The 26,524-nt window shown below is 35.6% G+C and overlaps 1 protein-coding gene across 2 annotated transcripts in view; it reads right to left on the reverse strand.

Annotated features, from left to right (window-relative positions):
* Positions 1-26,524, reverse strand: part of LRBA (LPS responsive beige-like anchor protein) — a 419,408-nt gene that overhangs the window by 97,911 nt on the left and 294,973 nt on the right. For both annotated transcript variants that reach the window (XM_075709754.1, XM_075709753.1), the window contains 2 exons: positions 18,492-18,632; positions 17,178-17,297 (listed from right to left, as the gene is read on the reverse strand). In XM_075709754.1, the coding sequence (XP_075565869.1) occupies positions 17,178-17,297; positions 18,492-18,632 (261 nt within the window). The remainder of the gene's footprint in view (positions 1-17,177; positions 17,298-18,491; positions 18,633-26,524) is intronic.

Raw genomic sequence — 26,524 nt, forward strand, 5'->3', positions numbered from 1 at the left:
AAAGTCAGAACATTCGTTTTGACTGCATATTATGCACAGAGAAACTTATAAAACTGAAGTAATGAACATCACATGGTACAAATAATATTTAGTGGAAAGCAACAGACAACAAGGATGTTAAGAAGTTGGGGGAAACTGCTTCTTTCACATTTTAATACAATCCACGTTTTAAAGTGCTAATGCACAAATAGCACTCCGTAGTTTGGATGAAAGTAGCGCCGTATATATTAATTACAAAGGTGTAAAACCCAGTTATATTCTTATTCTAACATAAAGGGTCTAAGAACGTAAAGTTTAGGCTATTATCTAAGATCATTCAATGCCCAGAAATATTTTTTTTGTAAATTCTACAATACCTGGAGTTATACCACATGTTCAGAAAAAAAAACCAGTCAAAGCTGAATCAAGTCAAGATTTTTCTTTCATGGAAAGGTCGTTAACTCAATTATGTGTCCAGTCTATAATTACAGGGAAGAATCATGCATCATTTCACATGCACGCGCGCGCACGCGCGCACACACACACACACGAGAGAAAAAAAAGGAAGGAATTTCACATGGTTACAAGGTCTGCGTACGCGCTAAATTCCTTGTCAGGATCATCACCACTTTAAACAAGTGTGCTCTACAGGCCTGTGCTGAACAGGACTGGAACGCGGCATTTAACACCTCCATGGCTGGCCCGCCCTGGCACTTCTGCAGGCAAAGCCTGCTATGCTAAACACAGTTGAGGAACAAATGCAAGCACATACAGCAAAAGAATTTTAATTTCCAAATCTTATGAGAAAAACGAAGTAATACTAATGGCTAAACAAAGATTTTTTTTTTTTTAAGCAGAAAATGGTACATTCTAGTGCAGAATTGAACACAACATGCTAGGAAGCAAAATTAAGCTCAAAACCATAAGGATTTTCTCCTGGATAAGTGGAGTGTTTCCCTGTTTTGCAGACAGACATGCAAGTTCATAAGTTGTCATTTATTCTGTAAAATATGCATTAGGATATACATAAACATATCTAAGTTAATGTGATTAGAACCTTGTTCACACACTTTCATAAATGTCTACAAAGTCCTGGCATAACACTTAATAGAAAAAGCCTATTAAGACATAACATATGTATTTCTGCCCTTAATATATTTTAAAGGTGCTTTTTTTTTTTTTTGTGGAACTTGATGTTAAGACTTAAATACACCCAATAAACCTGGCAATTTGATGGATTTAGAAAAATTGAGCCACTAAATTAGAGAATTTACTTGCTTTGTAAAGAAAGGATCAATACGTGTAATTGCTTCAGGAAGTGTATTTCATAGCAAATGACTGGTGTAAAATAGGTCTTCCATACAGCAAGTGCAAACTGCATGCCACTTAAGAAGTACAAAAAAAAAGAAAAAAATCAGACTGCCCCACTGGCTTTGTCTACAGTGGGTGTAGTATGTAGCTACGTCAGAAACTCAGTAGATCCGATCTGAAACCCGGTCTTGACATGGGTCAATGGATCAGTGGTCTCCCAGATAGCCCCTCAGGGCCAGCTATGGCATGAGCAGCTTTCCAAATGGCCGAGTGCAATAGGGAGGTCATCAGATTGCGGACAAGGTCAATCCGAAGTAGCCAGGGCAAAGACAGGAAAGATCAAGCAGGAATTAAGCTATTATCACCTCCATCCTTGTGTGAAACCCTGCTTGACTTTGAATTGTACATCTTTTTGTTTACAGTCACCTTAATTAACTAGGCAGGGTAAAAACACACTTCTGTACCAAATGCTTGACAAGTACTTGATAAAAAGCAATTTTAAACTATTTAATTGGATAAGGAAAAGAACAAGAATGTAGCAAGGATAAAGGTTTGTAAAAAAGTACTCTAACACTGAAATTTCTGTAGTTTTTGTCATCACAGACAGAAACTAAAAAAGAAAAAGCAGAGACACTGGACTATTAATTCAATAGCAGCATGCACCACAAATACAAAACCATACCATGATTCTGAATACTTAAAACATAACCTCATTACATATGTTACTGATGGGGGTTATTTTAATGTATATATATCTGTACAGCTATTCATTAGTTTCTTTCAAGATCAGAAAACATTTGGCTTTCTAGAACACACATTGTTTTCATTAGATTACACAGAAATAATATGCTGCCTGGAAACTTAAAAATTATCAGTAACTTCTGTTAGTTGGACTATTAGAATCTTTTCATAAAATGTTATTTCATTACTCCGGAAATGAGTTTTCAGAAAGTTTTTCACTGTCACCATAACGATACATTTTTAAAAAAGGAGCTTCTTTATTATCTGGTTTTCTTATCTTGACCATGTGCTAGCATTTACACATGGGAAAGGGAGAGCAAACAGATACACTGGGCTATTCTAGTTGAGTAGTATTTAGCACCCATTTTCAATGGCTTTATACGGGTGAAAATGACATTAGTTGAAGGCCAACAGTTTTTTCTAAAACCAGCGAATACATCCAATAATAAAATATTTAATTTTTATCAAGTTTACAAATATTCTTCATGTATTTGGTAACTGCAGTCCTTAACAGTCCTTGTCAACTCTATTTGTGGGGTCTTCTCCTTTTTTCTTAAAATGTTCACATCACATGCATAGATTGACACTAAGACAGCAGATGCTGGCTAGCGTGTGTAACTCCATTAATAATGGAACTTTTTGGACACCTGAGAATGGTAAAAAGATTCATCAATGCACTTTTTGCTTGTTTTTTGAGGGGGCGAGGAAGGAGTTACTTGTGATTTCACACAAATGCCACATAAAGATGCAGGACCAGCCACGAGGGGCCAGACTGAAGGACCATTTAGTATCTCACCTGGAACAGTGACAAGGACTAGAAGACTAACACAGGGCAAATACAGTCTTTCCATGGATATTCCATCAGCTTCTTACAGTTAAATGGTTTTGAACCACTCTGTGCTTCTGATTCGTAAAATCATTAATCATGGGTTCCACAGTGTAGTTTCGTCTCAAAGGTTTTTCCTTTGGCTATTCTAAAACTGCTTCCTAACAGTGCCAGTGGATGGTTCTAGTACCCGTACTGTGAAAACCAGTAAATATTAATTCCTTATTCACTCTTCTATATGTCCTTCTGGATACTATAGATCTATACCATCACATTCTTCCTCAGTGGTCTCTTTTTGCAAGCTAAAGGATTCTAGTCAATTTAGATTCGTTCCCTCTGGAGGTCTTCCCTACTGACTAACCATTTTGGTTGCCTTCATATTCTAGTGAATCCCTTCTGAAACTTCACACACTCAGCACATATACAGAAACGGCAAGATTGTCTCACATTTCTTTTGTTTATATCATTTCATGGAAAAATGAAAACATCTGTATGAGTTGTTGAAGCTCTTGCTTTAGCACAACTGTGATGAAAATTAGTTTCAGCAGTTCCTCTGTTGGAATTCACCAGTTTTATAGGGTAGAGACAGACATCCTTATGATAAGCAATACTTCACTCCTTCTGCCATGTTTTTGATTTCATTACAACTGATGAAGGAGCTCACGGTGAATATCAACATGAATCTAACACACAGTATTTGTAGTGGTATATATTTTCTACAAAAATTTAAAGATAAAATTTGCCATATCAGGATTCTTATTAAAATGCTTATAAAATTCTGCATACAATTAAAATACAATTCTTCTCTAACAAAAATTGCCCTCTACCACATGGAAACAATGATACCTAAGGAAACTTCATGGAGAAGGTTTTTTTATGAACAAGTAATATCAACAGAATGTCAGTTTAACACTGGTAATTTATTTTCATGTTTGCCACCACGCATAAAAAAATCTATACAAGATACTTTGTTTATTTAATATAATGAAATGTTATTTTATTATTTTCTTTTGTTTAGAAAATAATAGACAGATGCATTTTGAAGCAGAGTTATATGATCTGCAAAGGTGTCTAGAAACAGTGACACAGATTTCCTAACCATATTAAAACATTTATAAGCTACCAGATTTTCAAACTAAATTATTTGACAATCACATTAAGCAGTATTAAGCCTATATATAACCTGTCAAACAGAATAATAAAAATGCATATTAGAAGTCTAGGTTTTTATTCATATTGCTACACTTTATTTCCTCTGTTAGCGGACTTAAATGGCATTCAAAAGATATATACTAACATATTAAATTAATTCAAATTTCATTTTTTCATCACACTTCAATGTAATCACTTTCATGACTGTAGGAAAGTATAATTTCTAAGTACCCATGAGTTTCCCTCCATCTGCTATATGGTGTTATTTCTCATAGAACTAAGAAATTGCCTCAAAACATTGCCTGAAATTCTCCCAACTAGTAGAGAAAAATACTTCAGCAGGTTTCCATTAAAATTCTAAACTGAATTAGTGAAGAAATTAATTTTGTCAATGTCTAATCATCCTGTTACAGTTCTAAGAGACATTTCAAATATTCCCTAGTTTAAGAAAAATATTAAAATCTTCAGTAATCTACAATTAAGCAAAGAAAATTATAAAAAATCTAGATGTTTATTTAGTAGATTAATGAAATATATGATAGTCACATTAGTGGTTGATTCATTATTGATGTTATTAAGTCAATACTTTAATGCATAAAAAAATGCATCGTTAAAGCACTTTAAATACTTTTAGTCAATACATGGATTATATATACACAAGATTATTCTACTTTTTACTGAGTATTTATGTAAAAGTATGCAATGGTATTTACTGACCATATTTATACACTATGTAATATGTAGTTCAGGTTAATTTGACAGAGAACGAGGAAAAAGTTGTATATATAACTGCATTCCTCTCCTCCATTTTTTAAAATTAACTGGGGGTGAAAAGGACTATACTGAATCATAAAAAGATCTAGATGAAACCTTGAAAGGTCACCTTGTCCACCTTCCCATTCACAGACAATTATAATCAGGTATTCTTGAAAGACGTTTCTCTGCCTTGTTCTTTTTAAATTTTCAATTATGGGGATCCCATGAATTTCTAGTGTACATCTGTTCACCCCACTAGAAGGTCTTCCTAACATCTTGTCTGCTTCTGCTGCAGCTGGAGCCCGTTTCTTGTCCTATTCAGACTGAATGCAAGCAGCAGTTGCCCCTTTTTACACGAATCAATGTGTAGGAGCAGCTTTTACCTCAGGGACAGAGAGATCCATTCCCACCAGCAGTCTCTGACCACTATTCCCCTCCTGCACTAAGGATGGACAGCACACATGCCAGCACCAAGGCTGGCACGGCAGCACACTGGAACACGCAGCATACAGCAGAATTCATCTCGATGTAAGAAAGAAATTCTTTGCAGTGAGAATTATTGCTCACTGGAACAACCTCCCCAGGGATGTGGTAGAGTCCCCATCACTGGACGTTTTCAAGATGGGATTGGACAATGTGCTAGATAATCTCATCCAGGCTCCCTTTCCCACAAAAAAGTTGGACCAGATGATCTTTCAAGGTCCCTTCAGCCTGGGCTGTTCTATGATTCCATGAAATGAAGTGCATTGTGTCTGCCAGCCAAAAGCCCCAGCAGGGTAAAAGCATTACAACTGCCACTGCCAAAGCACTTCGCGTTTCTGTCCCTGTTCCTCTTTTCTCCAAAGTAAACAACCTAAAACCTTCAACTTTTTATCACTGGTCTCATTTTCTAGACCTCTGGTCACTCTCCTTTGGACTTCAGCAAATTTGTCCATAACTTACTTGAAGTTTATTACTTCAACAGCTACGCAAAGAGTTTGGAGCAGATATTGGAAGTATTTGCTTCATTTTCAATACAATTATGGCTGGCTATAAAAGAAGTAGACCACAGATATTAGATGGAACTTTCTGTTCCATACACCCAGATGTCTATATTTTTAACTACTGAAATTCCCACAGATTACCATACACGGATCTGACTGAATTTAGAATTCTTTTTTTTTTTTAAACTCAGAAAAGTATTTTCTTTTTATGGATCTTGGCACAATTTTACAGAAAAACAAATCTTTCATGAAAACCAAGGATCTGCATCCTAAATACGTTAAAAGTTTTGCTAAACCAGACATACAGTTTATGGTTAAAAATCTGAATTACTATGTACATGCCTCTGAATTTTGCTAGTCATTGCTCTTGGACATCTTTGACCTTGCTACTAATATGACATGAATTTCTCCTATATGAAGGTAATGTTGCCAGTTTGGCAGCAACTTTATTCCTTGTAACTTTCAAAACTCCCATCTATTAGATGGAGAAGTATAAAACAATGCAAAGCATATGTAGAAAAGCTGATCAGGTTACAGGGTGTCTTAGGCATGCTTATGTTAGGCAGCCTGTTTCAATAAGCATGAGTTGCCATTTTGGAGAGCTTCAACTTTTTTTTTTAACATATATTTTAAAGAAAGTAATGAAATTTGTCATCCTCCAGTTTCTGAATGTTCCAGCAGCTTGGAACTCTAGCGTTTCTTGCCTCTAGTACCAAGGTTTAAACATAATGCTTAATATGCCTTTTAATCAGTTGTATTTGATCCTGCAGCTTGCATGTGCTCATTGTCCTACCTACAGCAACCTCCATTTCCTACAAAAACATTTTACGTTTCTTGGTCAATTTTCACCAAGTTTTACAGCAGGTTATGAAGATAACTAAGTTCCTACAAGTTTAAAAAACAATAAGCAGGCAAGTAGAGCCATTATATGTGTGTGTCTTGAGGGTCCCAGTAAGTGCAACATAAGTTCACATTTTAGTAGTCTCCACAGAAGCTACACAGAGAGGGCACCATAACAGATGTCCCATCACTGAGAAACTCTTAATTTGAGGCTTACAGCTTTTTTGACAAATGAGTCAATCAATTGCAAGAAGCAAATCCATAGGAGACAAAGCATCAGCTATTCTAATACTTGCAGAGAGGGGTTTTTTTCCTTTATAGAACATTACAACTATTAATAACCTTTCCCAAACATACAAAACCTGATGTGTTATTAGGGAAACGGAATTTTCCCAATGCCCACCTTAATGTTTATTGCCCATAAAGTTCAATGATGGAGTTCAGATTCTCAAGTCTTCTTGAAGACTTGAAGAATCTCACGCTTGAAAGAAAAAATCCACATTGAATACATGTGACCCAATAATGACTTAGTAATCCACACAAGCCACAGAAACTAAGCAGTACCTATGACTGCATGTAACGCTACCAGTATTTTAATTTTGTGATATATTCTATTTATATTTGGTTACAGATCTAACTTGTCTATCATAACAAAGATTTTTCTGCACAGTTTGTGCTTGTTTGGATAAAAAACATCAGGACCCACAGACAGGAGCAGGTTTAACACTCTAATAAAAAGAGGATCCAGTAATTCCTGTGGATACTCAAAAGTTGCCCTGGATGTGCTTCTTTCAGTAAAAGTATGTGAAAAAGATATGCGATTACAGGACATATTATGACTGGATTTCTGTATCATTTCTTTATCAGAAGTCAATGGATTTTTTTTTTTCAATAGATGTTTTGCATAGGCCTTTAAGAACTCACAGTTGAAAACTTTAGCCTGGATGGCTTTTAGTTGTGTAGGCTTTGAAAGTTGTTATTTCACTCAAAATACATACTGGAAAGGAAGAAAAATTAAGAAATAGTAAAAGACTGAGGTAAGTGAGAACATTATATAATTATCAGAGTATCTGTCCAATGAGATCAATGTATTAAATTCTTTAATCTTGCTTTTACTTTACTGCAACTAGTCGTTCATTTTAAATATTTCGATAATGTTCATCAGGTGCATTAGCTATATTGTAATGCCACTGTCTAATTAAGAAGTCATGGCATCAAAACTCAACAAATCTTGTTAAATATTGCATACTTGTAGCCAATGTTTCTTTATTCCTTTTAAGAACAATTTACAAAACCTGAAGAACAGTACATAACAGCACTATGACAGCTTCAAATATATTTTGAGAATGTCCTATGGCCAGCAGAATCCTTGGTTTAGCACAGGCTAACTCTAGTTCAAAGTTGGCACTGTCAGTTTTCATTGGCTGATTGTATCAAAAAAATTTTTGTCCAGGATCAACTTCAGTCATTAGCATAGAGATGACTCAGAGGCAAAGAATTAGAAAATGGATGAAAGTTGAGAAGACAGAGGGCTACTTTCAGTGCTCTTTGTTTATTACAGTCTATGGTTTGAGACAACATTTTAGACCCATGACTAACACTTAAGTTATAATTTAGTTCTTAATCTTGGTATCCTGTTCATAATGAAATCATGATGTCTTTTTAGCTTTCTCCTGCTTCCTAAGCTGTCTCCTCCAAGGACACTCCTGAAGAATCTTGGCCAAACCCATTCTCCCCCAATCTCACTACTGTTTATATACACCAGATACCCACTTTACAACACTAGTACACTCCTGGAAGCCCAAGACAATCTAGACATTATAGCAGACATTGTTTAATACTGTTACAACTCAAAGAGACTTTAAACATGAAGCCTGATTTAAAGAAAAACTGTCCAAAACAATGTGATGCTAATGACTTTTATAACGTAGTTAACTTGCCAAAACAGCATTTCTGCACCTAAAAATTAAGCTGTTCTGTACTATGAGAACCTCAGGACAAGATAAAGGATCATAACTTGCCAAACACACCCGTATGAGATATGAATTCAGATATCCAATACCATCACACCAGCCTTACAATAGCTGTCACTGATGTGTGTCATATCACAAGATTGACTTTCATAAATTAGTACCCATTTTATGACGGAACAATCTGGAACAGCATAATTGGAGCTTGCTAATGTTTTCTGTAAGTTTATGGACTTCTTGTATCCCCTTTTGAACAAAACTAATCAAATGCACCAAAAAAACCCAACCCATAAGCATGTGAAAAAGGAACCCACACAAAGCAGTAGAGGGAAAGTCATGAAGAACAGCACATAACTCTATACTAGTGACCGTAACTTGTTTAAAAACAGTAAAAAATCAATCACATTAAGCCAATCTAATTTTCTTTTCAAAAGGTAACTCCAATAGTGGATGGTGAAAGAAAAAGAGGTAAGATGTTGCTTCACTTTTGAGAAAGACCTCTGAGACCGTCTCAGTCTCCCATTAGATTCTTATAAGCAAAGTAGAGAAATAGAGATGAGATTAGGTTACAATAATGTGGGAGTACCCAAGCTGGAAATCCATATTCCAAGAGCAGTTATCAATAGCTCACTGTCAAAATGGGAGGATGTGGTAATGGGGTCTGCCCTGCTCCTAATACCAGTCAATAATCTCATTAATGACCTGGTTTAGAAGGTGCAGTAATAAAATTCCAGATAACACTAAGAAGGCAACATAGCTGTTTGGGGGACAGCAGGAGAATTTCAAACAATCTTGAAAAATTGTATATATGGTATTAAAAAAAAAACCAAACTAATCAGCAAAGTACTATGCTTGGAAAAGAGAAAATACATGCAAGAGCAACATGGGTAACAATTATGCTGTTGTAAATATAATAAATAAATTTATCGCAACAGGTTAGCTACCAAACCAGAAATTACAACTGCTTCTGAACAAGTATGTGCAAATCTACTCATTCATCAAACAGCAGCACAAAAGAGCAGACAGACTTAACTTCTGTATTCCAGAACTTAGTTCAAGCCCCAAACTAAACTATTTTTCTGTTAAACACTGCCAGGCTATCCATGTTTGCTTTTTATTCAGTATTAACAAAACTAACTGGGATTGTTTGCACCAATAATGTAAATTAAGAAGTAACTAAATAAGTTAATGGTCATGCCTGTCTAGTACTTTAAAGGTACTAAGTGGTACTCTCACAAAATTAAAATAAATTTAATATTCTGCAGTGCAGATTTAACTTAAAAACACATGGTTAATCATTTGAAGGCAACAGTGCTGAGCTAATTAGTAAATAACAATGCTGGAGTGGTAGTGAGACACTAGCAAACTTCCAAAGGATTTTTAATTTGCATTGCTTAAATAAATGGATAGGGAAGAACTAGGAAATTAAATTTTATGCAACATATCACCTCTTGAAATCAAAATTTGAAAAGTTCAACCAAAGGTTATCCTACAGTGCAGCATTAGTTTCCTGCTTTGATCATCGATCCAAGGCTTTCACAGGATATTGACAAAGATTGGTTGTGACCACACATATGCTTTAGCTTTCTCTGTTGAAGTGATACCAGCCAACAAGAGTTGCTTCCAAAGCTAGCTCATGTTAGTCCTCCTTGTAATATATGATGCCTTCAACTAAGATTAACAATAATCTTAAGAGAGCAAGCATCACTAACTACATTCATTCTCTTCAGACAAGAAGCAAGGAGAAATAATTTCCTGTAATCAGCTCAATGGTTCTAAAAATCCACAATTTTTTCAGCTGGAATAGGAATAAACCATTTTTTTTTTCTTTCGTGCTCCCTACTCCCCGTGCATTAAGATACAATATCATTCACTTTGGCCTGCCACTTTCAAGGTCCTAAAAGTGGCTTCCCATATGCTTTGTATTTCTATAAATTAATGCATTAAATTGCTAGGTTTTCATCAGTTGTAGAAGTATCAACAGGAATCCAGATAGCTTATCATCAAAAAACCCTAATATTATTTAATCAGCCACAATAGCTGACTATGTTTATGTTCTCAGCCCATCAGAAATGCAAGGTAAAGCTTAAAACCCTTTCACTTGTTGAGAAATAAATGTTTTTTACCCTGTGTTTGCCATGGATTGAATGGTACGGACAGTCAGATACTACAGCAAAGTAATTTCCGTGTCCATCTATATCTACATTTTCAAGAGATTTCTCCCTCAAGTCATTCAATCTATCTCAAGTCCTTACTAACTAGTGACTCCCCTGAAATTGTTTTTGTTCCCCACATCTCACTTATGAAGACATCTTTTATAGCTGAAATAATTTTCTTGTTCATAGGACTACTCCCAGAGTGAATGTACTGTTGAACACAAACAAGCTCTACGTTGCCTTTAAAATGGCCAAGTGTTTTTTGCACTTCAGTGACAACCTCCCCATCACACCTAGAATTAAATTCATCTTTGAAGGAGCCAGCTGCTTCAGAACAAGTACACAAGAAGAATTCAAAGTTGAAATAAAAAATAGATTAATATTTCAAATTAAGTTTGAAATGAGCCATTACTTTTGTCAGAATACTCATCCACAGCAGAACAAACATCATCTGTAAATATGTAGTTTAATAATTAAATCATATAGTAAGACATTCTTCTTAATTGCATCACAATGAAAATAATAATACCTTAACACAAGTAGATCTTTTCAACTTTAAAAAATATTTCATATTCAGTCCAAAAAGCAATATATCAACCCCACATGAAACACTGGAAAAGGAAGCAGAAAGATTGAAGAATTTAGTTAGGGAACCTGCTAAAAAGTACTAGACAGAACAGTAGCCTACCTATGAAATAAAAAAGGGAAATTCCTAATTATTTTAATGCATTTAAATGTTTCATCACTCAAACTGACTGGCCTGCTGCAAATACAACATTCAGGAGGTATCTCACAATTTTGTTACAGATAGGAAACTGTTTCCTGTGGAGGTGAAAGGTTAGAATATGATGTAGAGATCTCTGTATGAAGACTTTCTAGAAGGCCCTTTTTTACTTAAATGCTCTTACTATTTGCTTGATATTATTATTTTTCATTTCAGCTCTGTATAATTTCCATGTAAATGTAACAATGAAAATTGTTGTCAAAACATCTTTTCCAATATGCCAGCTGCATTCAGTTAGCATTGGATTATAACAGGCATACAGAAGATACTGGTTTAAAAATGTAAGAACAACATCGTAACACATGACAATGTCTCTTAAATGAGAACCCAAGAAAATGCATTTCTTATTAAACATTTTGTGAAAAAAGTAAAGCCCCTCTAAAGTGCCTAATTTTCTTAAAAATTATGTGAGACAGAATCTTAATTTTGCATGCAACTGCATAGTCTTCACAGACAGGCATGAGCTGTGCTCACACAATACATTCTTAGACAGATGGAGCTAAGAGGAAAATTGCATATTGTTTTGGACGAAGTCTTGGACCAAATTAAAACAGTCCAAAAACATGTTGATATTAGAAAAGAATGAATAAATTAGATGTCAAAGGCTTTTGAATAACCTTTGAATAATGACTGTATTAGTTTTTGCAAATTGCAAAGTTCAAGGAAATCACACTAGCTCTTGCCAGTAAGCAGCATCTTCCAAGTTCTGGAAACATTTGAAAGAACATAAGGCTATCCCAAGCACAAATACAGGCTGGGCAGAGAATGGATTGAGAGCAGCCCTGAGGAGAAGGACTTGGGGGTGTTGGCTGATGAGAACCTCAACGTGACCCGGCAATGTCCACTTGCAGCCCAGAAAGCCAACCAAATCCTGGGCTGCATCAAAAGAAGCGTGGCCAGCAGGTCGAGGGAGGAGATTCTGACCCTCTATTCCACTCTCATGAGACCCCACCTGGAGCACTGTGTCCAGCTCTGGGGCCCCCAACATTAAGAAGGATGTCGACCTGTCTGTTGGAGCGAGTCCAGAGGAGGGCCACAAAGACTATCCGAGGGCTGGAGCACCTCTCCTATGAGGACAGGCTGAGAGAGTTGGGGTTGTTCAGCCTGCAGAAGGGAAGGCTCCAGGGAGACCTTATAGCAGCCTTCCAGTACCTGAAGGGGGCCTACAAGAAAGCTGGAGAGGGACTTTTTACAAGGGCATGTAGTGACAGGACAAGGGGTAATGGCTTTAAACTGAAAGAGGGTAGATTTAGGTTAGATGTAAGGAAGAAATTCTTCACTATGAGGGTGGTGAGGCACTGGAACAGGTTGCCCAGAGAAGCTGTGGATGCCCCATCCCTGGAAGTGTTCAAGGCCAGGTTGGATGGGGCTTTGAGCAACCTGGTCTAGTGGAATGAGTCCCCGACCATGGCAGCAGGGTTGGAACTAGATGATCTTTAAGGTCGCTTCCAACCCAAACCATTCTATGATTCTATCTATTTTTAAAAAAGTTTGGTTTTGCTAACATCAAGTATTTCTAGTACATTACCATACAAGATGGTTGAAGTGTAACTTCTGGGTTTTTAATGTATTGAAAAGGAGGTGGATACAAACTAGACAGCTTTTCTATACACAGTTTCTTTATTGTACAATTCAGAAATGTTAAGAACTCCATTGATGACAGCAGTTGGCCACAGGCTTTCTTTCCTTTCCTTTAATTTTACAGACAACATCCCTTTGAATCTAGTGATGTAGAAAGCAGCTTTCCAATCCAAACTTATAAGGAAATCATTTCAGAACTCAACTTGAATCAGCAAATGGCATTTGCTTGACTACAATATTGTACACTAAGGTGACAGCAAATGATGTGCACTCGGTCCTTTCAGGACAGACCATGAGAAAGTACTATCATAAAATGATTACAGGGAATGATACTCCAAGATTACAGAGAGTAAGTCTAAAACTTATGGGTGTTGTGTTTCGTAATATGTGTTGGCTGTAAAGTAGGTGGGAAAGGAACTCTAAAGGAAGAATAAACATTGGAAACTCTTTATCTCCCTTAGTGGGGATCAAAACCAGAGGGATCTGTGTTCATTTAACTTCTTCCCTGTCTTCCTCCTCCTTCCTTCCCAGATACACACATACATGTGCACGTGTACCTACATCATGAAAGATGGGTAAACAAAACATTCTAGCCGGCCATGGATTGTCTCCATGGAAGTTACTGCTTCAACTGCACATATTCTTGACATATGAAAGCAGTAACACAAAACATACCATTTAAGTAAGGCTTCTGTCATTAATTTAATTGTGATTTCATTTAATTTAATTTTCTTACTTAGTTTGTAAATAGTTCTGTTTACAAGTATGTATACAGTATGATGTTGCCATTAACTACAGGAGCACATAATAATCTACTTGTGCTCTTTGATGTATGCGTCAACTAAACACATTCAAGCACTAGTATGCTAACACTTTGCAATTCTGCATGTAGAAAATTTCTAGAGGCATATGGGATACTTTAGCCATGGATTTCACAAACACTTGCAAGGTAGAGCACAGCACCAAGTATCAGGAAACTTGGTTTTCACAGCCGTAGTGAAATATTAGGGATACAGGTATTTCTAACAAAGATGGCTCTGTGCATCTGCCACCTGGCAGGGCATGGGAAGCTGAAAAGTCCTTGACTAGCATAAGCAGTACTTAGCAACAACTAAAAACATCAGCGTGTTATCAACATTCTTCTCCTACTAAATCCAAAACACAGCACTATGCCTGCTACTAGGAAGAAAATTAACTCTATCCCAGCCGAAACCAGGACAGTGCATTTGCAAACTTTGTCTTTCCTAATTCTTTCAACATGTACTACAGAAATCCTATCTCATCCCCCTTCCTGGCGGCTCCTCCAGTCTCATGAACAGACTCCTCTAGTCAATCTTAATACCCACTCAGATGCTTCACAGCAGTATAATGTAATTCATGGCAATTCACAGACTGAGAAAGCTGCAAGCAACTTCAAGAGGCCATCTGTAACAGTAGGGATGCCTCTAAAGGCAGTACCAGCTTGCACATACGTCATTTCCAAAAGATATCTAAGCATTTCTGAAAAACCCTCACTACACTAATTGCCAGGGATACATTAATCAGTTTTATTTGTTCTGTTAGAAAGGTTACTTGCACATCTAATTGAAATCTCCCTGATATTTAAGTCCATTAATTCTTATTCTATCCAGCATGGGCAGCAGAGATTTTTCATTTCTTTCTTGCAGCAGTCCCTGTGTAATAGAAGACTCTTAAGTTCCTCCTCAATCTTCTCTTCTTTAGAAGAAAAACAAGCATAGCTACTCATTCTTTCGTTGCATTTTATTTTCAATACCTTGCACTGTTATCATTGTTCCAGTGTGGATTTTCTCCAACTACACCACAACTACGGACATAACACTCTAGCTAAGACCTTACCAAATGTATTTCATACATTTTGAAAGTTATACTATGTCCTGTTGATGTATCTTCTACAAAACACTACTTACCTTTTGTTATACCACAATATTGTTAATTCACAGCGCCGGTGATGCACCACAACCCTACATATTTTTTTTTTGCACAGCAGATTGTTCTTTGTGTTATATTTGTACCTAACTGTATGAGAATCTGCATGAAAACTACAATTCTCACTTTTCCCTAGTAAACTTTATCTAACGCTCTTCTCAAATCATTTTTCTCTTCTGCAAGAAGGGCTTCCAATTCCACTACACTTCTAGTACCTTCCAATCCAGTATCAATGGAAATTGAGGCCTGACCTGTTATTATCAAGAAGAATTCCACTCAATACATCTTTCAATTTTAATAATGAACCACTGGTAACTATTCTCCAAATACAGCAGATTCTTTTAGACCAAGTTTTCCCAGCTCACTCATGAGACAATGTCAAAAACTAAGATCATCATCTGCTTCTTCTCTGTTTATAAGGTCTGTTACCTTTTCTCATCAGAAACTGTGATTGCTTTGACATAATCTCTTCTTGATAAATATGTGTTTCATTTGCTTGTCTCCTTGTTATCTTCCTGGTACTTAAACACAGTCTGATTATTTGTGTAAGTATTTTTCTGTGAATTGTAGTTCAACTCACCTCATAATTTCTTGGCTCTCTTTTTCTTCCTTTTTAAAAACTAAATACTTCATTTGCCCACCACTGCTACCTTTCTCCTCCTCCATTTCTCAAAAAAAAAAAAAAAAAGCACTCTGAAATTTTGCCTGCCAGTCTTGTAGGTACAAGAGAATGAAGTTCATAATGACCAGTCAATTTGAAAAAATCTAATGTGTTTGTATTTTCTAAATTGTTCTTTCCCGATTTGATACACACACAGTATCTTTTTATAAGTGGTATTAATTCCACTAGTCACTGATTGCCATTGATTCTTTTGGTGGGGACTCACGGGTGCAAGACAGACATTACTTTCTCAGCACTATTAGTTGACAGTTTTCTCTTTCCATTAATCTGCAGATCAACGCTTTCCTTAATTGTCTTCTCACTATGAATATAGTTACAGAATGATTTCATGTTACTTATGTCTCTTGTTAGTTGCATGACACTTGAGTTAGCCTCTACTTTGTTTACACTATACTTTTCCATCCTTCCTTCCATTAAAAAAGCAATTCTCATATTATTCTTTCTTCCTGGATTTGAGGTCAACAAAGCTTTCCCACCACCGCCAGCATCCTTGTCTCCTCCCCAGTTCAAAATATGCCTCAGATCCAGACTCTGTTTATCCAATTCCTTCCTGCAATGGCTACCTACCTGAAGCTCTGCCCTTGGAATTTCTATGTGATCCTGCCTTAGCTTCTTGACCCACTTAATTCCAGGTCTCTTTCTATACAATGACTAATTACCAGATTAATTTATCTTCTATTCCCACCTACTTCTTGTTCACTTGCCAGTTCCCAGGCCCAGTGCCCCTGTTAGGATAGGTTCAGTATCATGCTAAATTCTATGTTTCATCTTAGTATCCTCAGACACGGGCTTTCTGTAGCCCTTTGTTTCTCTAACCAGTATACGGTTACTAAAGAAACTAAAAAAACCAATCTGGCGACTGCTTCCAGATGTCCCTCTCAGCTCTTTATCCCCCATCTACTTATTCCCCATCATAAGACTCGTTTTTTGCCCCTTCTGTACCTAAATTAGCACAGCCTCCTCCTGCTGTTTGTCATAGTCAAGCAAGGAAATAGGCCACTGCAGAAATTGCCCAAAAATTAGGTTGGATTCCTAGAGCCAAAATTATATAAAGTAATATGAATATTAACTGCAACATCCTTACCTGAGCGGGGCCAAAGCATGACCAGAGTATTTATGAAACTTAGTGGTTAAAAACCTATACCAGTTTCTACTGACTTTTCAAGGCTTAAAACTCGTGCAGAGGAATAAAAAGACAGTGAAACACGTATCTGTAGCACAAAGGCTGATTATGCCTTATTTCAGGTGTCAGAGCTAAAAATGTTTGCTAAAGTTTTACAAAAGGATTCACTGAAATATTCTAACAGAAGTAAAACCATGTGTCATCTCCCTTGCATCTCTTCCCAAAAGGTAGGACAGCTCCCAATCTTCTTCCTTGCCTTTTTCATAACCTGTGGTCCTATGATCACAGCTACAATAAAGGCAGATACAGTATAAAATATGTTAACAACTTTCAGGAAACTTTTTACCTTGATATCAGAAGTGTCACGCTGACTATTGCGCCAGGCTCTTGAAATAGATGAAAAAGTTCTATCTGCATGATCAAACTTCCCACCTTGTAGATTTAGGAAAAGTGTTGTAAAGGGTTCCTAAATATATAGAAAAATATTAATGAAAAACAGCAATGTATTTCTTTAGGAATTTCAGGGAAAAAAAGGGATTTATTAGTCTTTTGGGGTTTGGTTATTAATGATGCTCTTCTGGCAGACACCTGATTAATTGCAAAGGGTTAATTGTATTATCCAAGAATGAGAAATACAAACAGATGCTTATTTGTTCAAGAAATGCTTTTTATTCCTACTCCATGCATATATATGCAGATCAAGAAAAGCAAATAAAAATGAAAGAAAATATTTACAGGCTGGAGGAGAAGCTACAGTCAGTTGTGACACAAATTGCTCTCAAAAACATGCAAAAGCTTAATACTTTACCTTAGATATTTTTTAAACTAGCATGTAACCAAAATAACACATGCATTTTATTTTGTTCAAGGTAATCTATCAATATAAAGGGTAGCATTCAATACTGATAGCTTTATGATTGTTATTGTTTAATATGTAATTTATGATTTAGAAAAGAAAAATGTTTGAAAGATTTAAAAGCCTCCTCTTAGTTAAAGAACACTTAAGCACATATTAGTGGATAATTGCTTGAAATTAGCTAAGCGCTATAAATTACCTCAAGGATTTATGTATGCTTGTACATTCTAACAAGCTTTAATTAATGATGTGCTGCTAATGCTTTCCCAAAGAAATTACTTTCTAGGAGACAAATCGCCTTTCAATTTTATAGAAAAATGCATTGTTTAACCAATATATTATCAATATGTAGCATCTCAAAAGTTACTTCCATAGAAATTGCAGCAGATTTTTAAAAATTAATTATTCACATCACAGAATTTCATGATCATCAGAAACCAACTCATTTACACTCGTTAGGAGGTGAAAATTAAATACATTCAGTAAGAACCACAAATGTTCAGTGCATGATCCAGTCAGAAAATATGCAAGGAAGGAAAGTTAACCATGCTTAAAGCAGTATAAGAATGTATACTAGAAAGCAATTTTAAAGGAGAAAAAGCTTTACTGATTTGAAAAGGCTGTACCATAAAAATTAAAACCGTCTGCTCAAACTTTGGAATACATTTATCCTATGCTACTCATTACAATTACTAGAAAATTTCAGTACTCTCCTACGCCACTGAGTTTTAGTTTATTCATTCCTAGCTATCTGTTGCTTTTATTACCATTTAAAGGAAAAGCATTTTTAAAAGATATACTTACAATTCTTAACAACCACGTGAGTGCAAAACTTGCAGTTGAATAATGTGTGCCATAGTGAAATTTTGGAACCTGATCATCTTCCCATGATTCATATCTCTCGGCAAAGAATGCTGCTCTCTTTGGGTTCAAAGCTCCAATAGGCTACAAGGTTTGTAAAAATAAATACATTAAGTAAATAAAGATCACATGACCTATTATCACATCATACTCCCCTTGCTCTTTTTTAGTAACCAAAGTTATCGGCATGCATGGAAAAGACTGGGTTTGGTGTTTTGCAAAGGCAGATGTTGGATTCTGTAAGCACCTGAACAGATCTGTGTTATTTCAAACCAGGATTCCATGCACGCAGACACAGCTGGCTGGAAAAAAGTCTCCTCTGCATTCACACAGGCTTCATTTCTATTTACTGCGGATTCAAGTCAATGACTAAAAACCGCTTCACAGTGGAATGTCGTGGACAAAGAGTTGTTAACTTGTGTGCCTGTGGTTATGTGTGCATACTGAATACACTATTAAGCAAATGGTAAGCAACAACGAGAAACATCTTTGGATATTTTTGGGGGAAAAAATAGTGACTTGGAATTTTGATATTACCGTTTTGGGTGCACTTGAAACTTTGATATTACTATTCTTGTTTCTATGCTTTCTATTTGCCATCCCCAGACAAGTTTTACTTAATGGATAAAACTTGGAACTTTGAAATAGACAAATCAAATAGCAGAATATCTATATAAAAACATTGATATAAAAGAAAAAAATAACATATGTATGACTAAAAAGTCTATCACACTTTCACCAACACTGTTATTCTTTCTTCAGCACTTACCTAGGACATAAACACCCAGGAATTTATTTAAATGTAAGAAATACAGTATTTTGTTATCTATAGCTGTGTATTTCTTCAGCAGACTTTTACATAAAGGATTTGGAAAAATGAGTACGTCACATAAATCACTGAGAAACCCAAAAGTGAATTTAGCCATTCCACATGCAATGTGCTATAAGAGGTCTAAAATATCTTTGTATATACATGCAAAACATATATTCAGTACAATTTTGTATACATATTGAGCACACTATTTGTACATTATTAATGTAAATTATGCCCATCTGTACAGACAATGGATGCATTCAAGTATAACTGAAGAATAAACATGCAAAAGTATTTTCTTCTTTCTGTTCTGCAAGAACAAATATACTTAACAATACACTACATGGTAAAGAAAAACTTTAGAAGTCCTTGAACAAAGGTATCAGTAACCTAGTCATTAATTCAAGCATAGTTCAAGTGAAAACCCACGTCTGCTATTCAGGTTATTATTATTATTAAAGTAACTATTTCTTTGTAGCTCACGTGAAATTTGGCATGCAAGCTTCAAAGTATTCTCTCTTCTAGGATAGAGTGTATCTATGAATGACTTAAGATCTAATCTTACATTTTTTACTTAGAGCAGCTTTCACACTGCAATAGTATAAAGAAAGCATCTTAGGTTAATTACTATTTTTGCAGTTCACTAATTTGAAATACAACCCTTTAAAAAAAGTGGTTCCTGTATAAAAGGATTTTTATCTGATTTAGCAAATTTATTCCAGGAAGAATGAAACTGACTCCAAGAAGTCTCTTTGTTGCAAGAACCATTTTGGAATCTCCATCTGTACTGATTTTCCCTAAAGACTCAGCTATGCTTGAGGGAAAAAAGAAGAACGAAGGTCATTGGTGGACAAATTATATAAATTAAAAATAGAAACAGTGTTGTGCTGTATGGTTCTGTAACATTTTATGTATTCTCTTTATCTGCCCCTATTTTTATTACTCTCCAAATGAGTAGAGCCCAAATCAATAGTTATAGAATTACATTCCTTGAATATAAAGCTAAACCCAATTAGAATTGATTTCATTCTCTTTTCAAAAAAAAAAAAAAAAAAAAAAAGAAAAAAAAAAGTATCATGCAGAGATCCATATAGCCAGAATCCACAGTATTGATTTTGGCTGTTATTGTTACAGTTGGTTTCTGAAGCCTGCAACAGGACAACTATCAAGACATGTCACATTTATTTGCAAGCAAATAAAAAAAGTCCCCAAATGAAAGAAAGCTTAGGGAAAAAAAAAAGAACCGTGGAGCTGTGCACTGACAATGATACACTATCAGCTTACTCAGAGAAGTTACAGTGGGAATACACACATTGAATTATACATTACACGAATGCACTGATTTATTGTGGTAATAACATCCACCTCATTAAAAGATTCTGCTTTGCTGCAGTTGGAGGGCTACATATTGTTTACTGCTATAAATTAATGGCAGCGCACAGAAGACTGTAGAACCTTTCTAACAATAGATCTGTAATGACAGTGCTGTATATCACAGCTTCCCCAGCAGCTTCATAATAAAATGGAGACAATGTATTGGGCTAATACATTCTACCAGGCAGGCCCATATTTTTCTGACAACTGCTTCTAAGGATGAGGTGATTCTAGTGTGTTACACTGCGCTGTGAACAGTGAACTAAGCTTGAGCTACAGAATAAAGCACATACAAGGAATATTCAAATACCTTCTGACTTTCAATTTAGTAAACAAATGAACTGAAATTTTGTAATTATTTCAGATTTCAAAATGAATAGGGAATCATGATTACGTACTGGATTCCCTCCCCTGTGGGTAAATGTCAAGGGAAAAAGAGTCACTCCAAAGTAAGCTATGCTAGATATTGCTGTGATATCACAATTTTACACTACTCAACATGGTTTCCTTATGGCTACAGAGCACTAAGGAAAAACAAGCTGAAAAGCTTTCATATCCAGAAATTCCAGAATATATGTTAATTGCAGTACCTCTTTTCAGGGAGGAAAATAAGACATTAGTTCATCAATTAAAAATACTTATTTAGATGGGGGAAAAAGAAGAAAAGTAGAGGTAGAAAAATTCCAACAAGCAAAAACAATGGATGAGATTACAGGAGTCCAAATGAAAAAAGGAATCACTTATGGCTGCTAAATTTTCAAACTATATTGAAAAATGAATGATGCATATGGTTTTCAGCTCAAGAGTTTATTCAAAAAAGGGTCCAAACTGGAGGAAGAATCGGGGTAAGGAAGTTTTTGTTTTCTCTTTTCCAAAGGCATGATCACCTGGTTTTTGACCCAAAGTGGTAGTTATAAAGATGAAAGTTACAAGCTATTCTTAAAAAAAACAACCCTCATTTGATACTAATTTCCCAAGTGCTCTCAAATCTAGGGATACCTCAAAATAAATAAACCTCACATTTTGACCAAGAACTGAATATAGTAAATATCAGTCTTTGGACTAAGCTTGCTTGCTTTCTTTGAGACACAACAAAGAAAAATGGTTTGTTGAAAAATAACTGAGAAAACACACTGACTCTTACCACCTACTACTGTTAAATATGTCCAGACAATATGGTATACAGTTATATTTGTCCGTTCTTAATCTTACTCTGTGCCAGACATTGGAACAGTGCCATTCTTGCCTCCATTTTCAGAAGAGGCCATGTTGCAGCCAACAGAAGAAAGCAGAATGCTCACTGCTCCTCTACATAGGGCAGAATCTCTGCTGGAGTCTGTCACTCATGTTCAAGAAGACACACATTTTGGAAAATTGCTAATGACCTAACATAAGCAAACCAAAGTCTTACAAAAAAAAGAATTATGATATGTTTATTTATAGTTATACATTTAAGGAGAAAAAGAGGTGCTTTTTATTCCTATCTAATGTGTTTTCATTTTTTAAATAGTGTTACTTCCCAATAAACAGACATACCCTGTTCTTACCCTTGCTGCCTTTTGTTATTGGCTTTTACACAGGCTTCTGTTACTGAAACAAACATTGCCACTTTTACTGTCTCCTATCCATTGTAATACCAGGAAGAGTTTTTAACTCATTAGTATTCAAAATCCATGAAAGACTAGAGTACGATGGCAGTAAATTGCATTTAATTACTGCAGAAAGTAAGTAGTCTTCACTGTTAAATGTTACCTCTTTTGGTGAAGACAGCAACCTTAACAATTACTACTGGAAAGCCGGAGATCTATGCAAGTGCCTGTGAGTTCTGAAAAGTAGGCAGTCCCAGAAACGAAGTTCATGCTGACCAGTGCAAACAGAAAGATTTAAAAATTAATGAAAATATTATTCGTTGAAATTTGTATTTCAAAACTTCTTCACCATGAAAAAATAGAAAAAGGAAAGAAAGAAAAGAAAAAAAAAAGAAAAAAGGCAAAAAGAAAAAAAATAGGGGGAAAAGAGAAAACCTGCTTTTCCTTGTGATTTCTTATACTGTTTTCTTACCCACGTCCAACCAGGTATTTGGATTCCTGTGAATACAATTGTCTATATCACTGAATTATGTTTTGTAGCATCCTTGCCAAGTATGATGTTTGTTTTTCATACATTTTATTTTCAAGATGACTATCTGGTTTTCATTACTGATATTTTTCATATATTCATTGGGCTTAAAGGACCAGGGGGACCATTAGGTCATCTCATCTAGCCTTGTGTTTGTATGACAAGCCATTAAATGCTTTTCCATTACATGATTTTGAGCCCAACTGTTTATACTTGATTATAGCACGAGCTGCATTTGGCCAACCTGCTTTCCAGAAAGGCATCCGACTTGGACAATATGCTATTTTTCTTGGAAGCTTTTTCTACTGATAATTGTGATCCTCGTTTAAAAAAATAGGTACTTCAATTTGGCTGTGAATTTACTTGTGTGTTACCAAAGAAATCTTATTATGCTTCTCTCTGACATACCACAGAATCTCTACTTACCCAGTGTTTTCTGTATATGAAGATACTTATAGACTATAATTAGACATTGTAATAAACAAAAGAAATTGAGCTATTCAGGTCTTCCATTTTAAGGCATTTCTTCCAGCCTTAAGATTTCACTGCAGCCTGTGCACTTATCAATGTATTCTAACATACAGATACCAGAAATGTGTTCAGTGTTCCAGTGTTAGTCTTCTCACTGTCGTGAATATACCGAGTGCTGTATACTCTGCTGCAATATAACCACAACGGCATTTTTAAAGGACTGCTTGTTTAGTTATTTTATGAATTACCAACACGTAATTAACTCCCAGAACTAGCCAATACTTGTAATATTGTCAGTGGGACTTCCTGATCATCTGAGTAAAACTTCTTTTTCCCAGACAGAGATATAAAGACAAGATGCAAGGCTTTAATTATACCCAAACTTTATTAACTTAGGTCAACTGGGAAATATCCAGGAATAAACTCACATAATGTAGATCTCTACTCTTTCATCTGTCTTTTTTGTGTTTGAGAACAGCCACAAAATGCCATACCCCCTCTGAACCTATTCTCACTCACTGCTAGAACTCACGGCTCTTCCTCTCAAACAACTCAGTACTGCTTTCTTAAAAATTAGTTCCTGCAACTCCCCCATCTTCTTTAGAGGGCATCTTACCTTTAATCCATATCTAACTCAAATTCATTAGAGAACTGTATCCCAAAGAAAACAACAAACACAATTATCTGCTGAACTGTTTGCACTGCCCTCATTGATCAACTAAACTGGTCCTTGAGCTGCTCCAGGAAAGATTTAAAAAATGGAAACAGTCTACCAAGAAGAAAAACAATCCTTACCAATTCATTCCCAAAAGCACTGGTTTCACAGCAGATGCCCAAATCCTACATCAAAGACTAGGCTAGAAGGGGGGGTACTATGAACTTGGATGTCAAAATTTGGCTGAAGCCAAAGGGACAGAACTTAACAGAACTTTTGTATTCTTCCCCAGTGAGCGTTTAGGTGATACACAATAATTTCTGCTCCAATTCGAAACTGATTTACTATTTTTTACTATTAATTATAAATCATATTTTAGTCACTTGTAACACTCAGTTTTTGAGAACTTCAACACAAGCAGCTACTTGAATTTCATGCCGTTTCTTAGTGAAATAAGGAATCCTATGGTCAAACACTTTTTGTATACACAATGTTAAAACTGTGCAATAACTATGAGTATTAGTGAGTGTACTCTACTGATTTTGACATCAAGATATGAAATCAGAAAAATTCATACAGCTGTGCTGCCTTCTTTTCCAATCTCTAAAGTCAACACACATCTCTGGTGAATTTGTTGAGTAGACACCCTCTGGATATTTGTTAACGTTGCATCTAGTTAAGCTTCTTTCCCTTTAGAATTGGCAGGTCATTATGCTCATAGTTGTAATTCTAATCCATTATCCTGAATATAGGTATTTCAAATAATTACAATACTTGAAAATTTGTAGGGAGAAGGGAAACAAAAGGGACAATAATGTAAAGCAAGTTCTGAAAAATACTTCCTGTTCTCTTTATGTCAACCTAAAACTAAAATAATTTTCAAGTACAGGTAAGAGTTGCAAGCAAGCAACACTTCATAGGGTCCACAGAGAACAAACAAAAGAAAATGCCATAATTACCATAGTCACAAAGCAAAGAAAATTATACCTTCTCACATAATTAAGTTGCTAGATTCATTGCTTCAGGGAGCAATGCAGAACAAATATAAACAGGGGTTTTTTTGAGAAAAGAAAAAAAAAAAAACCAAAACCAAAAATGACAACTAGACCACCAGTCCATCATTGGCCACTAAACATGACTGTCGACATTATTTCTCCAGTTCACAAAGTAATTAAACTTCTGGTTGCCAAACCTGGGAGGTTATCTGAAGAGAAGGATGATACCTCACAAGCCCTCTTTCCTTTCTTTTTTCACTAGGCTCCTGCGACTGGCTGTTCATAGAGGCAAGATATTGAGCAAGGTGAGCTTCTGGACTGGCTCCCCTCTTACAACTTCATGTTAAATACTCAGCATCTTCCCACATATATGGGCTGGTGCACATGATACAATACAAGCCAGTCAAGAGCACGCCAGTACAACAAACTTGCAGTTACTTTTACATGCAAATGATTTCTTTGCTTAGATATATCTCTTTATTTACACTAGTGAAGAAACACAGATAAATGGCTACCAACCACCTCATTTAATACTTGCATGCACAACTTAGGATGCAGACAACTATTTCCCAGCAGCTCCTTTAACTAAGTGACAAGTATAACCAGCTGACTGTCATCAGCACTTTTGTGAAATGTAGGATCCCTGGGCATTTCCTCATGCACTGCATATGGGATGAAATTCTGTAATCCTCTTATCTCAATGTTTTCTAAAATAAATTTAATATAATCTATACATACTAAAAAACCTGAGCTTTTTTATGTAAACATACTTTTTTAAATAGTTGTCAGTCCTTACAAGCTTTCTTTGAAAAGACCCTATTTATCAGAAATCACATCACAAAATTTACCAGATCACATTATGTTATGAAAAATTTTTTAAAGCTCAATTTTCTATTCTAGGGAAACTGAGAATTCAATAAAGGGCTGGAATAAAAGCAAACCATAGTTGTGTGCATGCAAATTAAATGAAAAGTATTTGTACATATGGTTTATTATTAAGATTTTTTAAGAGCTCACACATTCCTTTGAGACAACAAGAACAGTCAGGAAAAACTGATCTAAAGGTGGTCTAATAACTAGAATGTCTGAACATGTCAATATAAATAATATTTAATAGTGCAAAACACAGAAGATTCCCAAAGTTCACAGACGGGATAATAAACTAACCTTAAGCATAAAAAATGAAGAAAAACTATGTTTAGGAATATTAGCAATATATTAGTGACAGGATACACCTCAGGTTGCCTAAGATCTTGGAAGAATTTGAATTTAAAGGAAAAATCTCCATGCCTTCATATTACTAACAATAGTATCAAATGCTATTACAACCATCTGTAGCAGATTCCAAAACAATGCACTGCTGAACTGCAAACTTGCAAACTAATTAAGCACACATACACTTTTACATAAGGTTTAATCAATTGTTCAGCACAACTGAATGTGTCATACACTGTGTATTTGAGGTATTACTACACCTTAATACTACTGGGAAGGCAAACTGAAGAGAGCTATTACGTGTTGTATGCTTCCAAAAGGTCAGGGAGAAAGG

Source organism: Pelecanus crispus, chromosome 4 (assembly GCF_030463565.1).
Source record: "Pelecanus crispus isolate bPelCri1 chromosome 4, bPelCri1.pri, whole genome shotgun sequence".
NCBI lineage: Eukaryota > Metazoa > Chordata > Aves > Pelecaniformes > Pelecanidae > Pelecanus > Pelecanus crispus.